Raw genomic sequence first — 23,291 nt, 5'->3', positions numbered from 1 at the left:
TGGAATTGTAACTCAGTTGCAATGTATTGCTGTTTTCCTTGATTTCTGTCATCACTGCAGTAGTGCTGGTAACAGGAATCAAACATTTTTGCTGCCTGTTTTCACAACATTCTAATACTGGTTCCCCACAGTTTCCAGCTTCAGTTTCATCCATCATTTTGTGCTACTTGGTGGCTCTTCTCAGGCCCTAGCTTCATCTGATTTTGTGTGTGTGTTTCTTAGAAAAAGAAACTTTATAACCCACTTAGCTGCAGAGGAGAGCCTACTCAGGCATAACCAAACTGAAAAGCTGAGCCTTATAAAAAACAGACCTAAAAACCCTGGAGTTCAACGGAAAGATTCTCATATGCATAATTTTTTTAATATCATAAAAATCTCATACATTTTTTATGCCAGTCTTCTGAGTTTTGTGAGGTCGATGAATGTTTCATGAAGGTCTGGGAGTGGCATTATTAAGTGTTAATGAGAATCTAGCCTTGATGAACTTGGAGCTCTGTTTCTGCTGAGAAGAGGAGAGGCTGTGAGGAGGGAAAGCTCTGGCAGGAGTAGCAGGTTCCACCCTTGCCACTTTCTGACTGTGCTTAATGCAAACACTTTGTTAGACTGGGCAATGAGCCTGAGGCATGCAGGGTCAGGATGTTAGGTGCCAAAAAAGCAGTGCAACCACCATAAAAGTGCTAGAATGCTCAATACTGGTGAATGTTTTGACATGGAACACTCTAATCTAGTTTAACACAGCCCTCCCTTGCTTAAAAAATTTGGTTTATGATCAGTAAATAAAATAAGCTGACATACAGGCATACAAAGCTGCATTCATTGGCTGAAAATTAAAAGCAGAGGGAAAGAAAGTAAGACATAAATCTTAGAAAATATGCACAAAAAATTGCTCTTCAATTTAGTCAATTCTGATGATCACTACACTTTTCCTGACTCTGCAGGATAATGTTGTCAAATTCACATCAATTTATCCAAAACTTCCAAAGTTAAGCACTTTTTAAAAACGTACTTCTGTGCTTTATTGCACACTTATCTTTTTTGCTGGCTGACCTTTATCATGTAAATGTGAAGGGACTTAACTGTGGCAGGCTGTGTGATTCTCTGATCAAGTCATCCTCTTTCAGTGCAATTTATTCCAGCTCTCCAGTTCTGAGATAGGAGGTGAGAAAAGACTCTTCACATTAAGCAGCTGTGGAGCTAAAGCTGCTGTCAGGTACAGATTTTAAATCCAGGGAAAGCCCAGGAGGCTCAGCCGTTTGCAGGCTTTGAGGACAGTCCATAGCTGGGAGTGGAGCAACCTCTTATTTCAGCATGGATTCAGCATGGGAGCTGCAGGCTCTGCTCAGTGAAGGAGGTGAATTTTCAGTGGACTTGGCTGAATTTGCTTTCTTGGGAGGTTTGGAGTTTGTTGCTGTAGGGCTGTGCTGCTCAGTGGAAGGGGAAGAATTGAGAGGAGCATCCTTGGTGCCGGAGGCTCTCCTGACACCCCTCTGCACTGTGCTTGTCTCTTCTGTTCACAGCCTCCCTCCACAAGCACAGCTGACAGCCAGGCTCTGAGGTGGGGGGAAGGAAGGCACCCTTGCTGGTGAGCATGCAGGCAGTGGGCACACGTGGTCTGACTGTGGAGGGAAGTGGAAACCTTTTTTAGTTGCTGTTTGATCCACAGGAGAAGCCTGATTGTTGTTTCAGAACCAGGCTGCCCATAGCTCAGGCTAGACAGAACCCAGCCAGCAGGATGCTGTCTGTGGCAGGGTGTTTCCAAAGAAAAGATCCATATTTTCTAGAAATGTTCAGAGGCAGCAAACCTCCCTGAAAATCTATGCAAAATGAGAAGTCAGTGCATCTAGGGCATCAGCATGGTGGCATGTCCCATCAGTCCCAGTGAACTCCACCTCACACACTGACAATGCCTGGTTTTAATTTGATTTGTCAGATTTCCCTGCTCTTTCACCACCCTCTGAATTTGTCAGATTTCCCTGCTCTTTCACCACCCTCTATCTTTCTCCTGCTTCCTTTTCCCCGCTGCACTCACTCCCTAGCCATCACACACAGCAAGCTTTCATTCCTTGTATTTTCCTCACTGCTTAGGGAAAGAACAGCAGAGCTCCAGAGGGGAAAAGTTAGCCAGTGAGATGCTCATTAAACAAATAAATTAGAACATATCCTCTCCCAGATGACAGATATTTCTCAACAGAACCAGCCCAATCCCTGTTGCTGTGTTTTTCCTGGCTGTGCATGCACCCAGCTGGGGACTCAGTGGCATTGCACAGGCACCACTTTTTGCAGGTGTTTCCACTGGCATTGCACAGGCACCACTTTCTCCAGGTGTTTCATGGGTAGCAGAGGCGTGGGGGGAAGCTGTCTGAACTGCTCTGGGGTACCAGGTGGCAGCTATAGCACATCCATGCCATGGGGTCAAATTTTGGCCTCTTGGAAAGTGGGGTGGAATCCCCAAGCTTCCCCTGCAGCGAGGGAGCTGTCTCAGAATGCAGCAAATGGTGCTGACCGAGTTTCTGCCATGGCTAAGAAACCTCCTTCTCTTTCAAGGAGCGGCTCAAGGAGGCTGAGGAGGTCTATAAGGCTGGCATAGAGAATTGTCCAGAGAGCTCTGACCTGCACAACAACTACGGCGTTTTCCTGGTTGACACTGGTAAGTGAGAGGGAGCACAGGATTTTTCCCTTTCTGTCTGCTTTGCTTTGGTTTATTTTATTCAGCAGTACACATCTAAAAGGGTGTCAAAAGCTTCCAAGGCAATAGATGTGCCTCCGTGGTAGCTTGGAAATAAATATCCCTGTGCTGCTGAGAGGGCACAGCACACTGGAATTCACCATCAGTGCAGGCACTGTGCAGCAGGAGCATTCATTCAGCCCCCCTGCTCCCCTCAGTGTTTGTCACCATCTTCACACAGGCAGTTGGCCTCTTCAGTGTGAGCTGGGCAGCACCCTGACAGTACTGCCTTTTTTCCAGCAAGGCATGGCCACAGCAAATCAAATCACAGGCACACAAATGGATCATTATGGTCTCTGGAGCACGTGCAGCCCTACTTGGTGACAAAGCAGCTCTTTGACTGTAAGGCTTGAGTGCCACCACTATAGAAAGCAACATGGCTTTTAAACCACAGTAATCTGTGAAAACAAAACCTTATACACTGTGGGGTGAATTGATTTTTGAGGAGCTCTGTAATGGCATCCTTTTTTCCTGGGCTTCTGGTTCCCATCCAGCTTACTTGGCACTTTCTGGCATTCACATAACAGCAACAGAGATGTCACTTTAATTGCCACCTTTTATTGACAGCTTTATAAGCAAAGCTAAGTTTGACAAATGACTGGTGGAAAAGGACTGTTGTCTCACTGTGGTCCCTCCAGAACTGAGCCAAGACTCAGTGGTGAAACAGTGTAGGCTTGAAGTGTGTGGTTGCCACCCCTTCTTTCCCCATCACATGTGCCCAGTTCCAGTGGTGCTTGGGAAAAAGGGAGATGGTGTCTGTCAGTCTGCAACTGGCTGTTCTCCCTTTGAGCTGACACTTGGCCATCACCCCTCTGTAGTACCAGTGAAACAAGTACAGAACCAAAATCAATATTCATAATCAAAAGAGGCATCGTGGCATTAGCAAGAGAGGTTCAGGTTCTGAATTTGGGCCCTGGCAAAATTCAAGCTTGCAAATAATAAAAATTCCTGAGTAATTTCCCTCTCATGTTGTACTCATCTTTGCTTGCCAACCCAGATAAACTCCTATTCCTGCCAAAATTTGTGGTTCAAATGCAGTGCAGAGCACTTTCTGTTTTTTTGCACTTTCGTACTCTGCCAAAGTCAAAACTATCATTTCCTGGTTTCCTCCTACGCTTCTCTACAGGCAAACAACTGGAAAAAATCCCACTGACTCCTGCTCCTTGGGGGCTGATGTGTCAGTAACCCTGCTAGAGGCACGGCAAGGCGTGAAGGCAGTGGCTGCTGCTGAGCCTGTCAGCGGCTGCGCTCCGCGCCGGCGGCACAGGGAGATGCTGGGGAGCACCACAGCAATTAACTCACAGGGTTCTGTGCAGACACTGCCAGCTCTGGGGAGCCACAGCTCCAGACAGCTCTGCAGTGCTCACAGACACTGTGTGTGTCTCCCTTAATGATGTGCGTTACCCCTGTGTGCTGAGCTGCCTGGCTGAGGGGCTGCAGTGCGTGCCCAGCTGCTTCCCAGGATGTTTTGTAGGTGTAATTTTCAAAAACATCTGCCTGCTCAGTGGTGGGGAAAGATTGAGGCTGCTGCTGGATGTTTTGAAAAAGTGGTATCTTCAACAACATGTCCTCAGCCTTGGGTGAGTCTTCAACACTTTTGAACCTCTGCACAGATGTTCCTCCTCACTCCTGTAAAGGACATGCTGAGATGTGCCAGTGTATACTTTAAGTTGTATAAATGGTCTCAAAAAAACCAAACTACATCTGTGAAGATATGAAAAAAAATTCCCACAGCAGCATGTTCAGTGCCCCAACATGCACTGGCTGTTTTTGAGATCTGTTTTCCAGCTTGAAATGGAATTAAATACATTGTGAAGTGAATCAGTTAAAAAAAAATGCCAACACTGAAAAGCTTTGGTGTGGACAAAGCTCTTTTAGTATTAGTTTTCATCAGGAGATTATCTGGTCTGGAGTTTGCAAGCCAATTAAATCACCCTGTGATTAAAAATGCAATATTTGCATTTCTGTAATGCTGGAACTTTATACTTCTACCATTATTTAGCTAAATAAAAAGACATTATTAAAAGTGGAACTTTATGCATTGGGGTAGTGATCTTGCACCTCTCTTTTTGCTTGTGTTTTGTTGTGGTGTTGGTGATGTCATGGGCTGCAGGACATTGCACATTTTTCACACAGTGAAGCAGTGCCACCCAATGGCTCCTGTGCAGCACAGAGATGGTGCTCCAAAACAACCACCTGGACACCTCTGCTCTGGGATTTATTGCCCAGAGTGGGAATTAGCTGGTCCCTGGCAGCTACTCCCTGTCCTGTTGAGCAATACACGGAGACTGAGCTGGAGCTCAGAGCAGCAGCACAGCAGAGGTGGAGGGAAAATCTCTGGAGAGAGCTGAAAGTATTTGCAATTCTGGTGGTGTTTGGGGAATACTGGGGGCTTGTTCTTCATTCTTCATTGCCCATTTCTCCAGTGGGCCAGGGTGAAAAGGATGCTCCACCAGGAGATGGCACATGTGCCCCAGCCCCTTCCCTGAGGTGGGCTCTGTCCTTAGCACAGGGGTTGTGTCCCCACTGCTGCATGATCAAGAGGGTGCTTTCAGTCAGGAGTCGTTGTGACTGGTTCCTTAACTTGCAAAAAACCCACCCCCTAGAAAATCTTTTTCTCAGGATTGTCTCTGAATATTAGGGACTAAATCTTAGTTTGGATAGCAGTTTCTCTTATGCTTAGATTCAAAATGCTGAGGCAGGATTTCTTTCTCAAAATGTTTCCATGCTGTCTTGGTTTAGGGCAAATTTGGGAGAAAACCTCCAAAGGGGTTCCTCTAGAAAGCAGATTTAAGCGGCCCCTCCCCTAACTGGTTTGGGAAAAGATTTCCTTGGAGAAAAGTGTAAAAAATCGTTTATATAGCAGGCAAAGCATTCCCCAGCACAAAAAATGAATAGTATTAAACAATAAGACCTCTTGCCAGTCCAAAAGAGATGACAAACTCAGCAAGTCCCTTGGTGGGCTGTAGCTCAGCTCACTCAGTCTCTGCTCAGTCCCTCCAGGGCTGGAAATGCCACAGCCCAGGCCTGGCCTGGTGCCCACAGCTGGAGCTGCCCGTGCTCTGCTGGGTGTTCTGTCCAGAGCAGGGTTAAACAGGCCCAAGGAAAAGAAAAACCACAGTCCAGGGAACTTCTCTGCCTCAGCTAGCTAAAAACTAACTAAAAAGCAAAGGAGAACTCTGTCCTGCTGTCTGCAGGCACCAGTTTGTGAGAGGGATGTAGGTGAGCAAGTGCAGTTCCTGATAACAAACTCTGCCCTTCTTCTTTCTCCCCCTTCACTCTTGGATGGTCTTAAAGATGCAAAACTTATTTCTGGGCTAAACAGACAAATGGGGATAGTGCAAGCATCATAAAGTCACCCCAGGACTCATGCATAGAGCAATAGAAGAAAGAAAGCCTGAGTGTTACCATGTGCTGAGTTTGAGACAGGTTTTTTCTGCTGCACAGGGCTTTTTTTCTGGTTTAATGGCTCTTTTCCTCTCCAGGGTCTCCTGAGAGAGCCATGTCCCACTACAGGCAGGCCATCCTCCTGAGCCCTGCTCACCACGTGGCCATGGTGAACCTGGGCAGGCTTCACCGCTCCCTGGGGCAGAACAAAGAGGCTGAAGTGTGGTACAAGAGGTGAGGATTTGGGCTGGGACACAGAGGGTTTCCTCCTGCCCCTGTATGGCTTGTCTCTGCTAAAGGGTTTCTATTATACAGATCTATCAGTGCATGCATGGGATTTCCTCCCTTCATTCTCCATCTGTTTGAAATAGATGTGGCTGGTTTTGGGGAGTGCTTGGAAAGGCAGCATGGGCTCAGGCAGTGTTGATTTCCCTGAACTATTCCCAAGCCCCCAGGATGGACACTGCTGCTTTTGCCTGGGGGGATGCTCTGATGATAATGTTGGAGGTTTCTCGGTGGTAGGAGCAGGCTGTATTACCACAACTCCTAGCCTGCTCAAAGGTGGTCTGTGGTTGCTGCACCAGGAACAGCCAGAAGTGCTGCACAGCTCAGCACCAAACCCTTGGCACCATTAGGAACTCTGGCCCTTCCCAGCAGTGTTCCAGCAGTCAGGCTCTGACTCCTGGAATGCAGCAGGATGGGTTGGGTGGGAGTATTATATAGATTTTTGCTCACCTTGCGGTTTCATCTCTGTCAACCATCCAACCACCCCCCCCCCCCCCCCCCCCCCCCGCTGCAGACTCATTGAGGGCACTTTGAAGGTGGCTCCTTCTCCTCATTCTCCTCCTTTTCCTTCTCTTTCTCCTTCTCAGCTGGCTGGTGGGATTACTGTTGTGAGCACATTCATCCCTCCCCAGGGGATTTGTCCTTCCCAGGCTGGGATGGAGCAGAGCTTTGGTTCTCCATCCCCCACAAGCCCACCTTGCTCTTCCCCTTTGCTCCTCCCACACTGAAGCTTGCCTTTCTCCCACCCCCAGGGCGCTGAAGGTGTCCAGGAAGGCGGAGATCCTGTCCCCGCTGGGGGCTCTCTATTACAACACGGGGCGCTACGAGGAGGCGCTGCAGGTGTACCGGGAGGCGGCGGCGCTGCAGCCTTCCAGCAAGGACACCCGGCTGGCGCTGGTGAGCGGGGACCAGGGCAGCAGCACCCACTCAGCCCGGGGCAGAGGGCCCAGCTGGTGTCCTGGCTTAGGGAAAATCTGGGAGAAAACCTCCAAAAGGGGCCCCTCCAGAATGCAAACCCACGCGTCCCCTCCCCGCACCTGGTTCGGGAAAAATTTCTTTGTAGAGGAGTGGAAAGAACCTGTTTATTTAACAGGCAAAGCACTCCCTAGCACAAAAAATGAGCAATACCCCACAACAAAACTAATTTGCTGCTCTGAAGAGGTGACAAATTCAGAAGGTCTCTCCTTTGTGTGATCACTCTGTTGTCAGTCCCTCTGGCACTGGGAAAGGCTGCAGAGCAGGTCCCGGCAGGCTGCAAAGTGTGAGCTCGTGGTGTTTCCTCGGGTCCTGGTCTGGAGCAGGTTCAAATGGTTCCAAGAAAAGGGAAAGAAAAGGCAGTCCAGGGAAAGCTTGGACTGCCTCAGCTAGCTAAACTAACTAACTAACTAAAAAGCAAAAGGAGCACGGTGTTCTGCCCTGTCCATGCCCAGACAGCAACAGTGTTCCAGAAGACTGGAGGAGTGAGTCCAGTCCCTGATAACAAAACTCTGCTGCTTCTCCCCACCTTTGCTCTCAGGCACAGAATATAATATCCAGCATAAACAGAACACCTGACTGGGGATATGTGGTGTTACATTTTAGTTAAATGGTATGCTCTGTCTCACCCCTCCAAAATGTAGGGTTTATTCCAGGCCTGTGATCCTCCCCTGGATCATGGATCTGTAATCCCATTGGCCCAAGGCTTGTTCCATGCCCACTTTGAATCTGCCTGTCAAGCTGTGCGAGGGAGATGAGAATCTCTCTTAGCCCTTTGCTCTCTTGGTCCTTTCTCCCTAGGCTCTCCCTCCCTGTCCCTTTCCCCCTTCTCCCTCAGAAACCATGCTGCTCCTGGAGGTGGGACCTCCAATAAACCCTCACCTAATGAGCACCCTCAGAAGCTATGTGGAGTCTCCTTGGCTGCTTGCTGTTACCAGTGAACATACAGCTTAGGGGGGCCCCAGGAATCCCCTAAATGAACAGCATCAGGGATACAAGCATCATAACATCACCCTGGGACAGCTGGTCAGGTGTAACACTGTGGCTCTGTTACAGGCTCAGGTTCTGGCCATGATGGGGCGGACGAAGGAAGCGGAGAAGATGACGAACCACATCCTTAACGAGGATGCAGAGTGCCTGGAGTGCTACCGCCTCCTGTCAGCCATCTACAGCAAGCAGGAGCTCTATGCCAAGGTACCGTGCCGTGGGATAGCCTTGTCCCAAGGGATCACACACAGAGCTCAGGTTGAGTTTTACACTCTGTCTCTCTGGGGACAAGTCACGTGCCTCAGCGCACATTCAATATATTATTTCTTCACTAAAACCCTCAGTTTACTAAGACTGAAGCTAAGCAGTGTGGTTTTCTTATCACTTATACCTCCTGCTGCTGTCAGCCCCAGTGCCCATCAGCCCCAGGCTGTCTCGGAGTCTCTCTGGTCGAGATGACCCCAAGATGCTGGAAAGTCCCTTTTTCCCAGCCCCACAATTGAAGAAGGAGTCAGGGTTCCTCAGCTGTGCTTTTCAAGGTTGTTTATTTTCTGTTATCTATACATTCTTTTTCTGACATGCTGAAGTCTGTCTAGCAGGTTGGTCCGTGGCACACTGCACACCCCTGAGGCTGTGTTAGTTTTTTATACTAAGAACTATGTGTACTTTATTTACAATAATTTTCCAATACCTATCACCTATGTTAGACAGTCTGTTCCTACTCTAAACCAATTCAAAAGTGCCACCATCACACAGAAGATGGAGGCTAAGAAGAAGAAGAAGAGGAGGGACAAGGCATGCCCAAATCCCTCCATCTTAGCTTCAGAACCCCCATTCTAAACCCCCAAAATTCTACTTTTCTACCTTGTCAAATATTAACTATCATTCTGCTTAAACTCTCGTGGCTTGTAGATCTTTACATAAAGTTGGTAATTTTCTCCATGGGTTAAAATCAAAGCCACAGGTGTCTTTGGCTCTGTGCCAAGGCCTCTGAGCCTCCAGCCAGGGGCTCAAGCCATCCAGGGCAGCCAGAGGGATGCCCTGGGTTCCCACACAGGCATTTAAAAATCTTGTTTCCCTGTATGTTAATGATGTGGGGTTAACAAGGGATGGAGGAAGATGATTCTAATGCTGGTAGTCCATAGTGGTGAGGAAAGAATGAGAAGTGGGAAGGCACTGAATGGAAGGCACACAATGTCCTCTTGCTTTTTCACAGGCACTTGAAGCTATAGAAAAAGCGCTTCAGCTAAAACCAAAGGATCCAAAAGTCATATCAGAGCTCTTTTTCACTAAAGGAAACCAGCTAAGAGAACAGAATCTCCTTGACAAGGCTTTCGAGGTATGACTGCTCTAAGACCTACTGGTGGTTTTATAGGCTAAAAGACAGAGTTTGCTCCTTGTGTGTGAAACTCCCTGGTGCAACACCCTGGCTGCTGTTGGCCTTAGGAGCTCAGAGTCTATCACTGGTACAGAGAAAGCTGTGAGGCAGCTAACTTTACCAGACTTAATTGCAACTTTTTCCTCATTCCTCAAAGGAAATACTGCTCCCTGCTCTGAGAGGTTAAGTACACAGTTGTGGTGGGATTCACCTCAGCTCCATCCAGCCCCAGCCCCTCTTGCTGTCAGTGACCAGCTCCAGATGGCTCAGCTGGAAGCTTGGGGACCTGTGAGAGCTAACCATGTTGTTATATCTCACCTCAGAAGCCAATAACTGAGAGGTTGGCTTATCCTGTGAAGAAGGATGCTTGATAGCTCAGAAATTATGTTAGCATTAATAATAGTGCAGAAGCAACCTGGTCTAGTGGAAGGTGTCACTTACTGCCTGTAGGAGGGGAGCTGGAAGTAGATAATCTTAAAAGTCCCTCCCAACCCAAACCATTCCATTATTCTCTGATTCAGAAAATATTAATTGGACTGTTCTGAATATTCTCAATATCCCTAAAGATGTTTAATCCTGATTTGAAAATCCTTTCCTGTTGTGACAATGTAAAAACAGTGCTGCTTGACAGACTCCAGAATGTCCTAATGGCTTCTTCTCCCACTCTCAGTGTCAGCGGGGAAGGAAAGCCCTGCCCTCAGGTCCTTGTGAAACCTCCATACAAGTGGCTGTCCCAGAGTCTGCTGCCAGCTCCAAATTAAAGCCTTGCAGATAAAGAGCAATCACATGGCTTGTAGTTGGCAGGGCTTGTGCTTGGCACTGCCTAAGGAAATCACCTTGATGTGCAGGAGACCCCAGTGGTGCAGGGGGCAGGGTGGCAGGTGTGGCTCCTCTCAGAGTGCAGGAAAAGCACACATTGGCAGGGAAAACCTGTGAGATGAGCTGAGCCATGGAGCAGCACATTCTGTGCCTCTTCTGCAAAGAAACTGAAATTCACTCTGTGCGTTGTATATGAGGGGAATTTGAATTCCATTCTGAATGGCTTCAGGAGAGGAAACTGCGTTTCTCTTTCCCCTCCTGCGCTGGTTTGGTTTGAAGAGTCAGACTCCTAACCTAGAAATGTTTCCTGTTTCTGCAGAGCTACAAACGGGCTGTGGAGCTCAACCCAGACCAGGCACAGGCCTGGATGAATATGGGAGGCATTGAGCACATCAAGGTATGACAGTTTTGGTTTTCCTTAAGCTGCCAGGTGCAGACACTACTACACAGGACAAAAAGCTAAACTGGTTTCAGACTGACAAGAGTTGCATGTTTGTGAACAGCAAGTCCCTTGACATATTTTATCCAAAAAGGAAGGAAGTCTCTTCACCCCAGCTGGAGTTCCCAACCAGGTGGCTTGGTAAAGCAGATCTCATATTTTTAGAGTGCAGGCTGCAAGGAACAACCTGCTCCTCTTAAAAGCTTTCCTGCTTCAGTTGTTGACCTACCTTAGAAAAATGTCACCATGAGTTGACTTTTAAGGTTCTTCTCTACCTAATTAATTTAATAAAGATGTCTAATGCAGAATACTGGCATGAAATTATGGAAATAGGCAGCCTACCCTGTGGTTGCTTATTCTTTTGAATACTTTAGCATATCATTATGATTTGGGTCTTAAGGAGTGACATTGTGTGATGTCCTTAAGCTATCCTGTTGCTGAGTAAAATTAACTCTTCTGGTGCAACACAACAAAAAAAATGTAAATCTATTTCTTGCTGCGTGAGTTTCATCAAATTTAGGTCAACAGCAATTGGTGATCTGTTTCATAAAGAAGTATTTTTGTAACCCAACAATGTCAGGTTTTTAAAACTCTGTTTCCCCTGTGTCTCGTTTTTCACTTCACCCTGGGAACAAACTTTCTGTGTGGAATGAGAATGAGACCTAGCACCCATTTTCTTTGCAGGGGAGCTACATCACTGCCCGTGACTACTACGAGAAAGCCTTGCAGCTGGTTCCAAACAGCAAGCTGCTGAAGGAGAATCTGGCCAAGCTGGATCGCTTGGAGAAACGGTTTCAAGAAGTCCAGGAGAAAGACCAAACATAGCAATCAGTCACCAGCAGGAGGACACTCGTGCCCCTTGGAGAAGAGTGTGGTGGAAGCCTGTTGCTCAAAGTGATGCTGAAAGAGCTTTGATAGGACTCAGAATTAGGGAAGGCAAACTTTGAATGCATGCATAGGTTCAGTCAAAGTTACAGGATCCTGTGGGATCATGGGATCCTTGGGTCCTGTGGGATGTGCTGGAGCATGAATGAAAACCTTCCTTTAATCAAGATTCACATCTAGGCTGTTCTAGTGACGCCAGGAGAGTGGGTGGGACATGCACCTTCAGTATCTTGGTTGTCACCAGGGAAACCATGGAGACAAAGCACTCATCCATTGCAGCAGGGGTGAAGGAGCACCTCCTGTTCTCCACACACAGGCTCACCTCATCCATGTAGAGCACCAATGATGGGCTTCATTGCAAGTGCTGCAGACAGGAAGGATGGTCATAATGGTCACATAAAAAAGGTTCCAAGGGGTTAATGCTGATGAAATGGTGGTCGCTTTTACAGCTCCAAATGGGACTTGAAAATTATTCAAAAGAAAGAGGAAACTATTTAAATATCACCCTGGAAGGATGATTCTACAAGTAGGACAGATGATCCTTTGAGGGAAAACCTAGCCTGAATGTTTTATTCATTAGACAATAATTTTGTGGTAATTCAGGTTCATGATGTCACTTTTGTCAAATATCATATGGCTTTACCCTTTGCCCTCTCCCTCCAGGCCAAATAATTATTACTCTGAAAAAACTGAAGCATCCAAAGGCAATGGGAAGCTCTAGGATTACTTGTCCTCCAGCTCAGTCCCCAGTATGGAAAACAAACAACCTATCTAATCAATATAGGAGGTAAAGTAAAGCCACAGGGAGATTAGGGAACATTTCCTAGCCTGGAAAGGTACGAAGGAGGCTCTTTTATGGGTGTGCAGGGACAAAGCCCATTTATCATGGTGATAACACTGACAAAATACTTGGCCAAAGTGTTCTCACCACTCCCCTAAGAGATACAGAAAATGACCTATAGCTGATCAGTCGTAAATCTATATTTTTAAATACTGATGTGGGAAAACAGATTCTCTTCAGAACTGAGGCTTTTATTTTTGAGCTTTATTTATTTAACTTATAATAATCAAATAATTAATATATTTTCTCTGTTTTATACAAATTGGGCAATATCCCTCACAGCTGGCCACATGGTTGGGCATTGTGACTCATATTGTCTGAAGTTAGAAAAAGGGAGTACCAAGGAGGCGTGCTGGAATAATTCCTCTCATGATTCTAAGTGGCTGCAGAGCACTTTGGACCACACTGGCCCTGCAATAAGCAGCACTTCTGCTGCTTCCACTGGGGTTTGCACCAGTTCCCAGGGAGCATTAGTGGGATCTGCTTCCTGCCTTTGGGTTTGGACACCAGCGTTGGTCACCAGTTTGTTCCTCTTGCAGCACTAAACTGCTAGAAAAGTTGTTTTGTTTGAGCTTGACTGTGGCCCAGCAGCCCGGGGTCTGGCATTGTTAGTACAGTTCAGGTAGGTGTACAATGCCCAAAAAACCATCTGTCAGGAGAAGCCTGGCACTGCTGTGGTGCCCAGATTTAGCTGGCCATGGCACTTCAGCACTCTCCAAGTTCCCTCAGTGGGATGGCTCAGCCAAGTGCTGGAGGTTGTGCTGGCTTCCTTTGACAAGCCTGGCGATAACAATGTCTTGCTGCACAGGTGATGGTCAGGTTACTGATGAATTATTGATGTGACTCCAACTGTGTTTGGAGCTCCCAGGTACAGTTGTCTGCCCTGCCAGGGTTTATGGACCTGCCAGAGCCATGGCTGTGCATCCACTGAGACGAGGCTGGATGGGCCTCACTGGCCAAGGAGAGCAGCCAGCCACAGCTGGGCAGAAGTGAAAAACTGCTGGGGAGAAGAGGTGGCACCATGGGTGTTTGGGTTCTCTCCCTCCAAACCAGCTTCCAGGGGAGCACTGAGATCAGAACAAGCAAATTGCTTCACTGTTGAGTTTTCTGCTCCCAGCCCAAGGAGCCTACTTTACTCCATGGGGCCAGGGACAGGTTTGAGCTCCTGGGGCTGGCTCAGCACCCCTCCCTTGTTTTTTCACACAGCTGTTGTGGCTGTGGACTGGCTGAACTCACATGAACTCACTGCAGGTCCCCAGGGCAGGTGCTCTGCTGGCTGCCTTGCACACAGTAGATCTGCACACCCCTGGGCTGCCAGGATGGCCTGGAGGAGGTGGCGTCATGCCAGCACAGTGCCATGGGATGGGGACACCAAAGCTTAGATGGCCTCTGACAGCAGTCAGCTCCCCAACAGGCATTGCAAGGTCGTAGATGGTTCTTTGCTGGGATATTCAGAAGTAGCTGGACCAGAAATCTCTGTGCCTGTCCCCAAGGTGAGCCTGTCTCTGGGACAGCTCCCCAAAGGCCTGTGTGCCCAGGCTGGCTGTGCTGCAGTGAATTTGGGGCTGGCAGAACAGTGTTTGGTGCTGCCCTGACAGGGGTACCATGCAAAGCCCCCAGGGAGGAGGCACCTGCAGAGTGCTCCAGCAGCCAGCTGAAGGTCAGTGGGGGGAGATGTGCCTCCTTTAAAAATGTGTATCACCTATAAACTTTGCCTCAAAAGATATATTAAATAAATACTATATATATTATACAGGCCTCACTGCAGTTTGTGGCTTTAAATAGTGGCCAATGAAACATATTTTTTCAAATGCAGAAGTTGTATTTTTTATAGCAATGCTTTGTGAGGGGGAAGACTTAGTTTTATGTTTTTAACTTCAGCATAAATCTTAGTTTGTCTTTCCTGAGAGACCTGGTAGAAATTACTGTCTCCTGCTTGTCCTAAAACCTGATCAAAGCCATCCTGACCTCCTAAAACTTGTGTATGTATAGAAGCGTAATGCAGCTTTGGACGCCCCCCTCCCAGATCCTAGAGAAGGATTGATTACCATTTGTGCAACACTGTCTTACTTGCAGAAAATGGAGAAAGATGCCCCAGTAAGGGAGGTGGTTTGTTGGAAGGCAAGGCATATCCACTTGCCTGAACCAGGCTGATAATGAACATAGCCAGGGATTTTAATGCCAGTTGCAGCAGTTTGCATTTCCGTGCCCAAAGGCTGGCCCTCCACACCTTGGAGCTGGGTTTGTAGTTCTGCAGAGAGGAGAGCTCAATAATGAACCCCACGTTCCTGGACCAGCACTTTATACTCCATCTATGCAGGATGACAGGCTGCAAACTGGCAGCAGACTGGGAGAATGGCTCAGAGCATGGGCTGCCAAAGCAGTTAAACCCCTGTGAAGCTCTGAGCCGACTCCCTGTCCTGTTGGCACCCATGCTGATGCTCTGTGTTTCTTCAGGGCAATCATGTCAAAGGTTTACTGCAGGCAAAGAAGAACAGAGTATGATATGAGATGGGTTACCTCCACCAACATGGAATGCTATTGTGCAAGGTAAATCAAGCAACTTACCTTGTGATAACTTTATATTATCCTAATTAATCATAGGAAATGTTCTCTTCCTCCAGCATCACACAGCTTCTAAAACAAGGAGTTACAAATACATTGTTTTCTACCAGTTCCAGTGCTCAGCATGGTTTGCAGAGATTGCAGATTAACAAATGGCTGCAGATCTGCCTGGTGGGGGAGAGTTCATGCTCTCTGCAAGTTGCATTGGATAAACCTCAGTGCTCACTAATTTTAAAGCAGAGAATTAATGGAAAGCTGGTTAAACAGGACTCTGATGTACTCACTGTACATTTTAATCCTAAATGAGAAACATAATAATTGTGTTGCTTTTTCCTTTCCCCACGGATAATATTTGCAGCTGATGGATTTTATTTTATTGCTTATTTAAATTCCAGTGTTCTCTGCTTCCATCCCTTTTCTGTCCCTCAGGATAAATAATGCAGTGGTGGGTATTTTCTTTCTCTCATGGACTTCTTGGACTAGATTTTCCTACAAATGTGCAGGCAATTTGTTTTGGCCAAACAGTAAGTGAATGCAGCAGTGCAAATGGCCTTCATTCCAGAGGAGGACAAGGGGCTGGGCATGCATGCATGGGAGTAGAAAGATGTATAAGTCAAAAAAATTCAGAATAGAGAGGCTAACTTGCAGGCGAGGCTGGATGCCCCTAAAATGATCTAAAAACTATTTCTGTAACTCTCCACAGTTACAGAAATCAGGCCAGATATGGTGTACAATATTGGTGAAAGAAGATAATGGTCAGTCTAATTTATTAATCAAGCAATTTAGAATATTATTATATGGTCTTCTGCCCCACTTGTCCTCCAGCTCATTGAAACAGCTGGTGTATGCGTAAGTCTCTTCAATCTTTATGTGATTAAGTTGACCAAGTGCTCAATTTCTATCTTTCATATATGCAATTATGCACAATCTTTCAAAAAATTAGCCCTTAGAGGGCTTTTCCCCCAACCTTCAGTCTCTTGCAGCAATTTCAAAATGCACCATTTTGCTTTCATGTACATTTAAACCCAGCAGCAAAAGAGAAAAAAAAAAGAAAAAGAAAAAAAACAGCGCTTGGCATTCACTGGTGTTTTAATGTGGCAAAGTTGCTTCAGGTAACCTTGATAACTTTGTGCAAAAGTTCATTGCCATGTTTGTACTGACTTGCTGAGAATTTTTTCTTCTGGAAAATACCCCCAGTGGTATCCTCTGTAAAAGTTACAGCTGTAACACAACTGTATTACTGTAGAAATCTCTGCCTGAAGTGGATGTCACACTGCGTGTTCCTCTCATGCAGAAGTTGTTTGCATTGCCTGTTGTTCATATGGTTCTTATTTCTGTATCTAATTTTTTAAATTAGCTGTGCATATCTTTTTAAGAAAGAAGAAAACCAACCAAACAAAAACAAAACCACAAGAAAACAGCCCGTGGATTGGAAATATTTTAAAAATAAATTCACTCTTAGCAGCAGCTGGATGTATGTCAGTGATGCAGGAATTTGCAAAGTCTTTTCTTTTTTCACGGTGGGATTTATGGCTAGATTTCACATCAAGGAGTTATGCTCCAAGTCTTTGCAGAAGAAAATGTATGTAAATGTCTATTTTATATAAAAAGTAAGAAAAGAAGGTGCTGTGCCTGGTTTTGTTCTTTTTCTTTAGGACCAGCCATGAACACATTGTTCTGGAGGTGGAAGGGCCGAAGTTTCTTACTCCACTTGACTTTTATTTTACATGCTCTGAATTCCAGGTTATTGGTCATGTAGGAGCAACTGTGCAGCATATGTGTTTGAGTCTGGGCATATAAAAACATTGGAGCAGGCATTTTGTGGAGCCTGAGCATGAGAAAAGACGTGGGCTGGTGCTCACACAGCCTTGATGATTGAACATGTTATAGTGACATAAACTCTTCATGTCAGGCTTTATGCCTCTGTCAGGAATGTGTCAAACAAATCCACAGAGTGCAAAGAGAAAAAAACTGAGATTAAAAAGAAACTAATTTTGTTGTAAATCCTTTCTTCCTGGCACACATTCCTAGATGCTCCTGCGTGCTTCCAGGGTTTGAGTTCACTTGGGATAGTAATGGTGATAAACACTTCTATTGAAAATGGAGCTGAAAGAGAATCAAAAGCCCTGAACACATGCCATGGTGTTTCCTGCCATCCTGGTGTGTCCAAAATGCCCTGTAGCATGAAGGGGAGTGATGACAGTGTTGGGGGGGGGGGGGGGGGGGACATGAGATCCTGCTGCTGCCCATGGAAACGGGCAGCAAACTCCAAACAGGTGAGACATGGTGAGAGAGCCTCCAAACCCAGGTGTGCTGCAGCCCTGCAGCCTCAGCTGCTAACACTGATCGACAGCACAGCCATTAAAAGGGCTCATCAGCTGAGTGGTTCCTCCTGTGAGAGGTGGAGCTCCAGCACTGGTCACTTTTCCTGAGCCGTGGTGGGAGCAGGACTCCTCTGCTTGTGTGCCGCCTTCTTCTTCTATGTGGTGAGTCCTGTCTGTGGGCTGCGGGGAGGTGAGCCCCAGTGTGGGGTTTATGGTGGTAACCATTGGTGTTATCTGCTCTTTTGAGGTACCAAAAAGGTGAAAGTAGCCAGTCAGTGTCACAGGTTGGTGTATTTGCCCTGGTGAGGGGTTTTTAGGCTGCCTTTGCGGTAGCTGTGTGGGGACTGGGAGCCTCTTGTACCCTCTCTGTGTAGGTGCTACTTACCACAGCCCTCCTTGGCTGCTGAGGTGAGTGTGACCCATTCCCTGTGCAGCCTACCCTGAAAGAAAGACAAATAGTTTGGTCCTGCTGAGCTTGGGAACTGCTCTCCCTGGGGCACCAGGTCAGACCCTTCATGCACATCCCCCTGCAGTGGCTAATGTGCTCATAACTCCCTGTCTGGTCTGTTCTACACCCATGTGAAAATTCATGTCTTTTAGGTGGGAGAGGGAAATAGGCACTAGATAGGTTGTGAAGTGGTTCAAGCCAGGCAGGAGAATGATGATGTTCAGGGTAACTTGCTCCTGGTAATGAAGCCAGTGCTAAAAACAGATGTCCTGCTGAGGTAAGAGATGGGCTAACCAGCTAACTGCAGTTCCTCTCACCCTGCTCCTGTATGGTGCTGCTCCTGCTGCTGATGTTATTTCTCTCACCACCTAAGAGAATGGTGTTTTCTCCACCATTGACCACCTTGATAAAGTTTGTTTATTTTCTGCTTCACTAGTGGACTTGCTGCTCTAGCAATAATCACCACAGTCTCTTGTTTTAAAAGCCAGTCAGCACCAAGCACTAGGGAGAGTTTCGTCCAGGTCAGTGGCTTAGAAAATTGTGCCTGGGCTTTGCAGTGGTCAGGTGCTTTGAGGACAGAGAGAGAGGTTGGTCTGAACAGGGCAGCAAGCAGCTGAGCCCCTCTACAGCCTGGAATGCTGCAGGAGTTGTGCAGGGACTCTCAGAACCTTGTGGGATGAGTCCTGCTGGTCACTGCTGAGCTCAAAGAGTGTTTGGTGGTCTGGGTAGCAGAGGGAGTTATGGGCTCCTTGGTGCTCTAGTGCTCTCATAAGTGGTGTGAGAAACTGGGGTGCTTTTTGCCAACCTTCATCATACAGCATCACCTCCAAGCCTACACAGAGGGCATCAGCTCCAAAGTTAGGGAGTGATATCACTTTGGATCCAGTCTCAGTCTTGTGGTGACTCTAGTGAATTATTCCAGGCTCTCACCCAAGCAAACAGAGTGTGAGTACCTCCTAAACCATGACGTGTGGGGGTACCAGTTGTTGGTTTCTCTGGGTCTGGATTGAAGGCACTTGAGACAGTAATTCATGTTTGGACTAGGTGTTGATTATTTCTTATCAGTAAAACAGTCTCACTGCTGTGAGCTTTTCATTAGAAGGCACAAAATGGCCAACAATCTCTTGTTACAAGGTCTTTCAAGACTAAACTATCCAATTAAGAACTGTCAGCTAGATTATTTCCCTTTTAACCAAATAACTGATCCCACAGAGCTGCAATGCAGACTTTTCTGCCCAATTACAAAATGCCACCCAAACCCATGAAGACGAAGGAGGAAGAAGAAGCATGAAGAAGAAACCCAGGATGACACCCTGTGCCCTCCATCTTGCTTCCATCCACAACATACTCAAAATCCCAAAACCTGAATTTCTCCCCAAGTGATACACCTACACTGCTCTCTATGATCTATTTCACACTTTTGTGGATTCCAGTCTATCTTGAAGTGTAGGAAACTTTCTCCATGAATGAGGGTCAAAGTCAGTGCTCCCCTGGGGGTCAGGGCACCCCAGAGCAGACAGAGAAATATTCCCTGTGCCCTGGGTTTCCACAATGAGCATTGCATTGCTTATGTTTGTGTGGCTGGGACAAGCCATCTTATCCCTTGGCTTGGGAGAGGCAGGGGACCCCTCCTCTAGGCATCACACAGGAGGGATTCAAGAGTGATTTTTAGAGAGTGTAGACACAGGCCAGCTGAAAGGAGTGAAGGAAGAGCTGCTGTCCTCAGCAGAGGGGGAGCCAGAGGCCTGACACAAGCTGTGTCCCCCAGCCTGGAGAAGCAGACCTCCGGCTGGCAGGGGAAATTGCAATTCTTCTTTTCCTTGTGTCCCAGGTGCTGGAGATCACTTCTGCTGTGTGATCGTGGTGGTGATGGCTGTGTTCTGGGCTGGCCCAGAGGAGCAGCTCCCCTTGCTCCCCCATCCAGCACGGGTCTGCCAGCCTGTCACTGTCACTCTGTGTGACTCCCTGCTAGGGAGGACTGGAGGCATTTTCCCTAGAACACATAGGTGGGATTGTCACAGATTTATCTCCAGCTGCACATTCAGTGAAGCATCAAAGCCTTAATCAGAGCCAGCTGTCCCTAAGTCAAACTGTCCCCATGCTCCCTGCCCACATTGCTGAGGCACTGCTGGTGCCAAAAGGGATGGAAGGAAGCTCCTTGGGGTGTGGGCCAGAGCAAAGATGGAAGGAAGCTGTGTCTCCTTGGGGTGTGGGCCAGAGCAAAGATGGAAGGAGGCTGTGTCTCTTCTGTGGGCCAGAGCAAAGATGGAAGGAAGCTGTGTCTCCTTGGGGTGTGGGCCAGAGCAAAGATGGAAGGAAGCTCTGTCTCCTCTGTGGTCCAGAGCAAAGCTGAGCTTGAGGGCTGGGCCAGCTCCCTTCAGGGACGTCTCAGATGGTGACTTCACTGGCACAGGTTAAGTACTTCAGGCATGGAAGCTTTTAAAAATAAACTTAGAGAGGTCTGGTGATGTCATTACAACCTGCTTCACTTCTTAATTTTGTTAGTCCCAGGTGAAATTCATTAAGAATAATTAGGCTACTGGATGAAATCTAAATTTGGGGTTTTCTTCTGGCTGTGCACACACACATGATGAAAGTACCTGACGGGAGAGCTCAGCTTTGCACACATCAGCTTCTTCTACAGAGCTGTAATTTCTCTGTGTTTTCGTTGATCTCCATGGAATTGCCTTCAGCAATTCCAGCACTCAGCCTGCAGCTCAAGCTGGAGTGTCTTGGTTGAGGCAAATTTGGGAGAAAGCTTCTGAAGGGTTCCTCTAGAAAGCAGAGTCAAGGGGCCTCTCTCTCCATTGCTTGGGGAAAATATTTCCTTGGGGAAAAGTGGAAAAATCTGTTTATTTAAAGGCAAGGCATTCACTAGCACAAAAAGAAAAGAACAATATTGAACAATAAAACTTCTTGCTGCTCTAAAAGAGATTACAAACTCAGAAAGTCTCATTTGTGCAGCGTTCTACTTTTTATCTCTATATTGTTAATTTCCTACTAAAACTAATAGATATTTGAACTTTGTAAGCACATACATTATATACACATATATATTATATAATATATATTATATAGTTATATATAGATAATGGTAGTAATATTTAGTAAATAGTGATGTTTTTATATGGTTTTTACTTAATAATTATATTTTTGAGGTATATATTGTGTTGTTTTATCTTTTTGTATTATTTACTATGTGTAACTTGGTTTTTGAGTAAGGATAACTTTATGAATGGGTTTGTCTGTGTTTAAGGTAGAACTGATTTAAATTGATTTTTTAAATACATTTTTGATAGGTATTATTGGGATTTAGTTTTTGTTTATTGTATATAGGGGTTTAGGTTGGGTAGGGTTTGTTTGGTTGGTGGAACTTTGGGCGTTAATTAAGTAGGTGGCTTTTTTTAATTTCTGAAAGACATTTTATTGAATGTTTTAAAAGTGATTTTTAATTGATTGTATTTTTATTTTGTTTGTAGTTGGTGTATGGTAGGGGATATGACACGCTTCATGTAATAGTTTCTAGTTTAGATGTCAATGAGGTTGTTTTTGAAATGAGTTTCATTGTTTGCTTTAATTTTTTAGGGGCATTATGCTTTTAAAGGATTTGTTTTTGAAAGTTCAGGATGGTGTTATGGGGTGTAGTGTGAGGTCCAGGGGAGGTTTTGAGTTATTTTGTGTTAATTTTATAATTGTGAGCATGGAATGATTGTTTTGATGTGTTTGGAAAAGTGCAATGGAATTAATTAGCTCAGCTTTTTTGCATTTCTATTTAGGTTATTGGTTATTATAATCTAGAGGTTTGAATTGCTTGGTTTGTTTGATGGCAGTATATGTTTTATAGCTAAGGATAATTTGAGAAATATGGTTTAGAGTTAGATTTTTCGGTTTTGTGCTTGCTTATAAGGAGCATTTTTATTTTGATCACTTGAGGTACTATGAGTTTGTTAAGTTAGGAATAATTTCTGGTGTTTTTATTTAAGTTTATTTTTGACAGTTATTTTTGTAGTTTGATTTGGTTTTTTGGTGTTTTTTATAGCTGGTATTTTTGGGGCCAAGGGTATTTTTATGGTGGATTTTTATAGGTAGTTTTTTTGTTTTAGTAGTAATATTTTCTTACTTTTTACTAGTTTAAATTGGTTTTTTGTGTGGTTAATTAGCTTTTTTAAAATCGAGTATTGGTTATTATCTATGAATTAGTGTAGAGGTAAAGTTTTGGCTTTTTTTAAAGTAATGTTTAGGGTTAGTTGAATGGTTTTTAGTTTAGTGAGTTGATTTGATTTATTTTTTCTTTTAGTGGTTTTTGTAACTTGTTGTGTTGGGTTGTATATGTTTTTTTTTATATTTTCATAATGTGACCAGAGCTATTAGTAAAGAGTGTAATCTGGTTTTTTTGTTGGTTGTATGGTGGAGGTTTTTTTAGTATGTGTTATTTGTTTTTTTTTTGTTGATGAGATTAAAGTTTTTGGTTTTAGGCTAATTTGTAATTATTATTAAATTTTTTGGGTGATTTAGTTTTTAACATGGGTGTGTGGTGTGCTGAGGGTGATTGATTTGTTTTATGTGCTATTAGTGGTGTGGTGAGCAGAGGGAATTTTGGTTTTGAATATTTCCTTTACGACTGGCAGTTGGGCTGTCAGAAGGTGTTGTGTTTTAGTGCTGATTATTTTTAAGGTGGTTTGGATTTTTTATAGGTTGCTATTTTTTTAATTGGAGAGTAGTTGATTTTAGATGTTTTTTAATTTTGATTTTAAAATTGTAGTGGTCGATTTTGAGTTTTTCAGTGTTTTTTGTTAAAGATTTTAGGCTACATGGTGGTTTTTTGTTGTAGAGTGAGTTTTTTCTATTTGGTTTGGGTTTCATTGCATTCAGGGCTGTTGTAGGAAGGATTTTTTGTTTGATTTGGGTGCAAGTTTGTTGTTGTTTAGGGTTTTATTGGAAAGTGGCTCTTCTGTGGTTGATTAGGTAGAGAGGGTTTATAATGTGGTTGTTTTTAGGATTGTGTATTTTTTAGGAGTTTAGGGTGTTTAGGAAAGTTTGTGCATTTTTTGTTGGTTGTTGAATATATTGTGATTTTGTTGATGATATTGGTAGGAATTGGATGCTGTTTGTTTTATTTTTAAGAATTGGGTTTTTTTGAGTTGATTGTTAATTTGGTTTTTTTGATGGTGAAATTGGCTTTTAGGAGAATTTGGATCATTTCTTTAAACACTTGTTGTGTTTTTCATGTAAT

The 23,291-nt window shown here is 45.2% G+C and overlaps 1 protein-coding gene across 1 annotated transcript in view; it reads left to right on the top strand.

Moving 5' to 3' along the window:
* The window catches only part of TMTC1 (transmembrane O-mannosyltransferase targeting cadherins 1), a 143,112-nt gene extending 126,204 nt beyond the window's left edge, over positions 1 to 16,908 (top strand). The window contains exons 14-20 of the mRNA XM_063154031.1: positions 2,545 to 2,647; positions 6,211 to 6,346; positions 7,150 to 7,294; positions 8,429 to 8,566; positions 9,576 to 9,698; positions 10,876 to 10,953; positions 11,680 to 16,908. Of these exons, the coding sequence (XP_063010101.1) occupies positions 2,545 to 2,647; positions 6,211 to 6,346; positions 7,150 to 7,294; positions 8,429 to 8,566; positions 9,576 to 9,698; positions 10,876 to 10,953; positions 11,680 to 11,820 (864 nt within the window). The 3' untranslated portion in view covers positions 11,821 to 16,908. The remainder of the gene's footprint in view (positions 1 to 2,544; positions 2,648 to 6,210; positions 6,347 to 7,149; positions 7,295 to 8,428; positions 8,567 to 9,575; positions 9,699 to 10,875; positions 10,954 to 11,679) is intronic.
* Positions 16,909 to 23,291: the final 6,383 nt, after the last annotated feature.

Source organism: Melospiza melodia, chromosome 4, assembly GCF_035770615.1.
Source record: "Melospiza melodia melodia isolate bMelMel2 chromosome 4, bMelMel2.pri, whole genome shotgun sequence".
NCBI classification, from domain to species: Eukaryota; Metazoa; Chordata; class Aves; order Passeriformes; family Passerellidae; genus Melospiza; species Melospiza melodia.
This window is presented reverse-complemented; position numbering and strand designations above follow the sequence as displayed.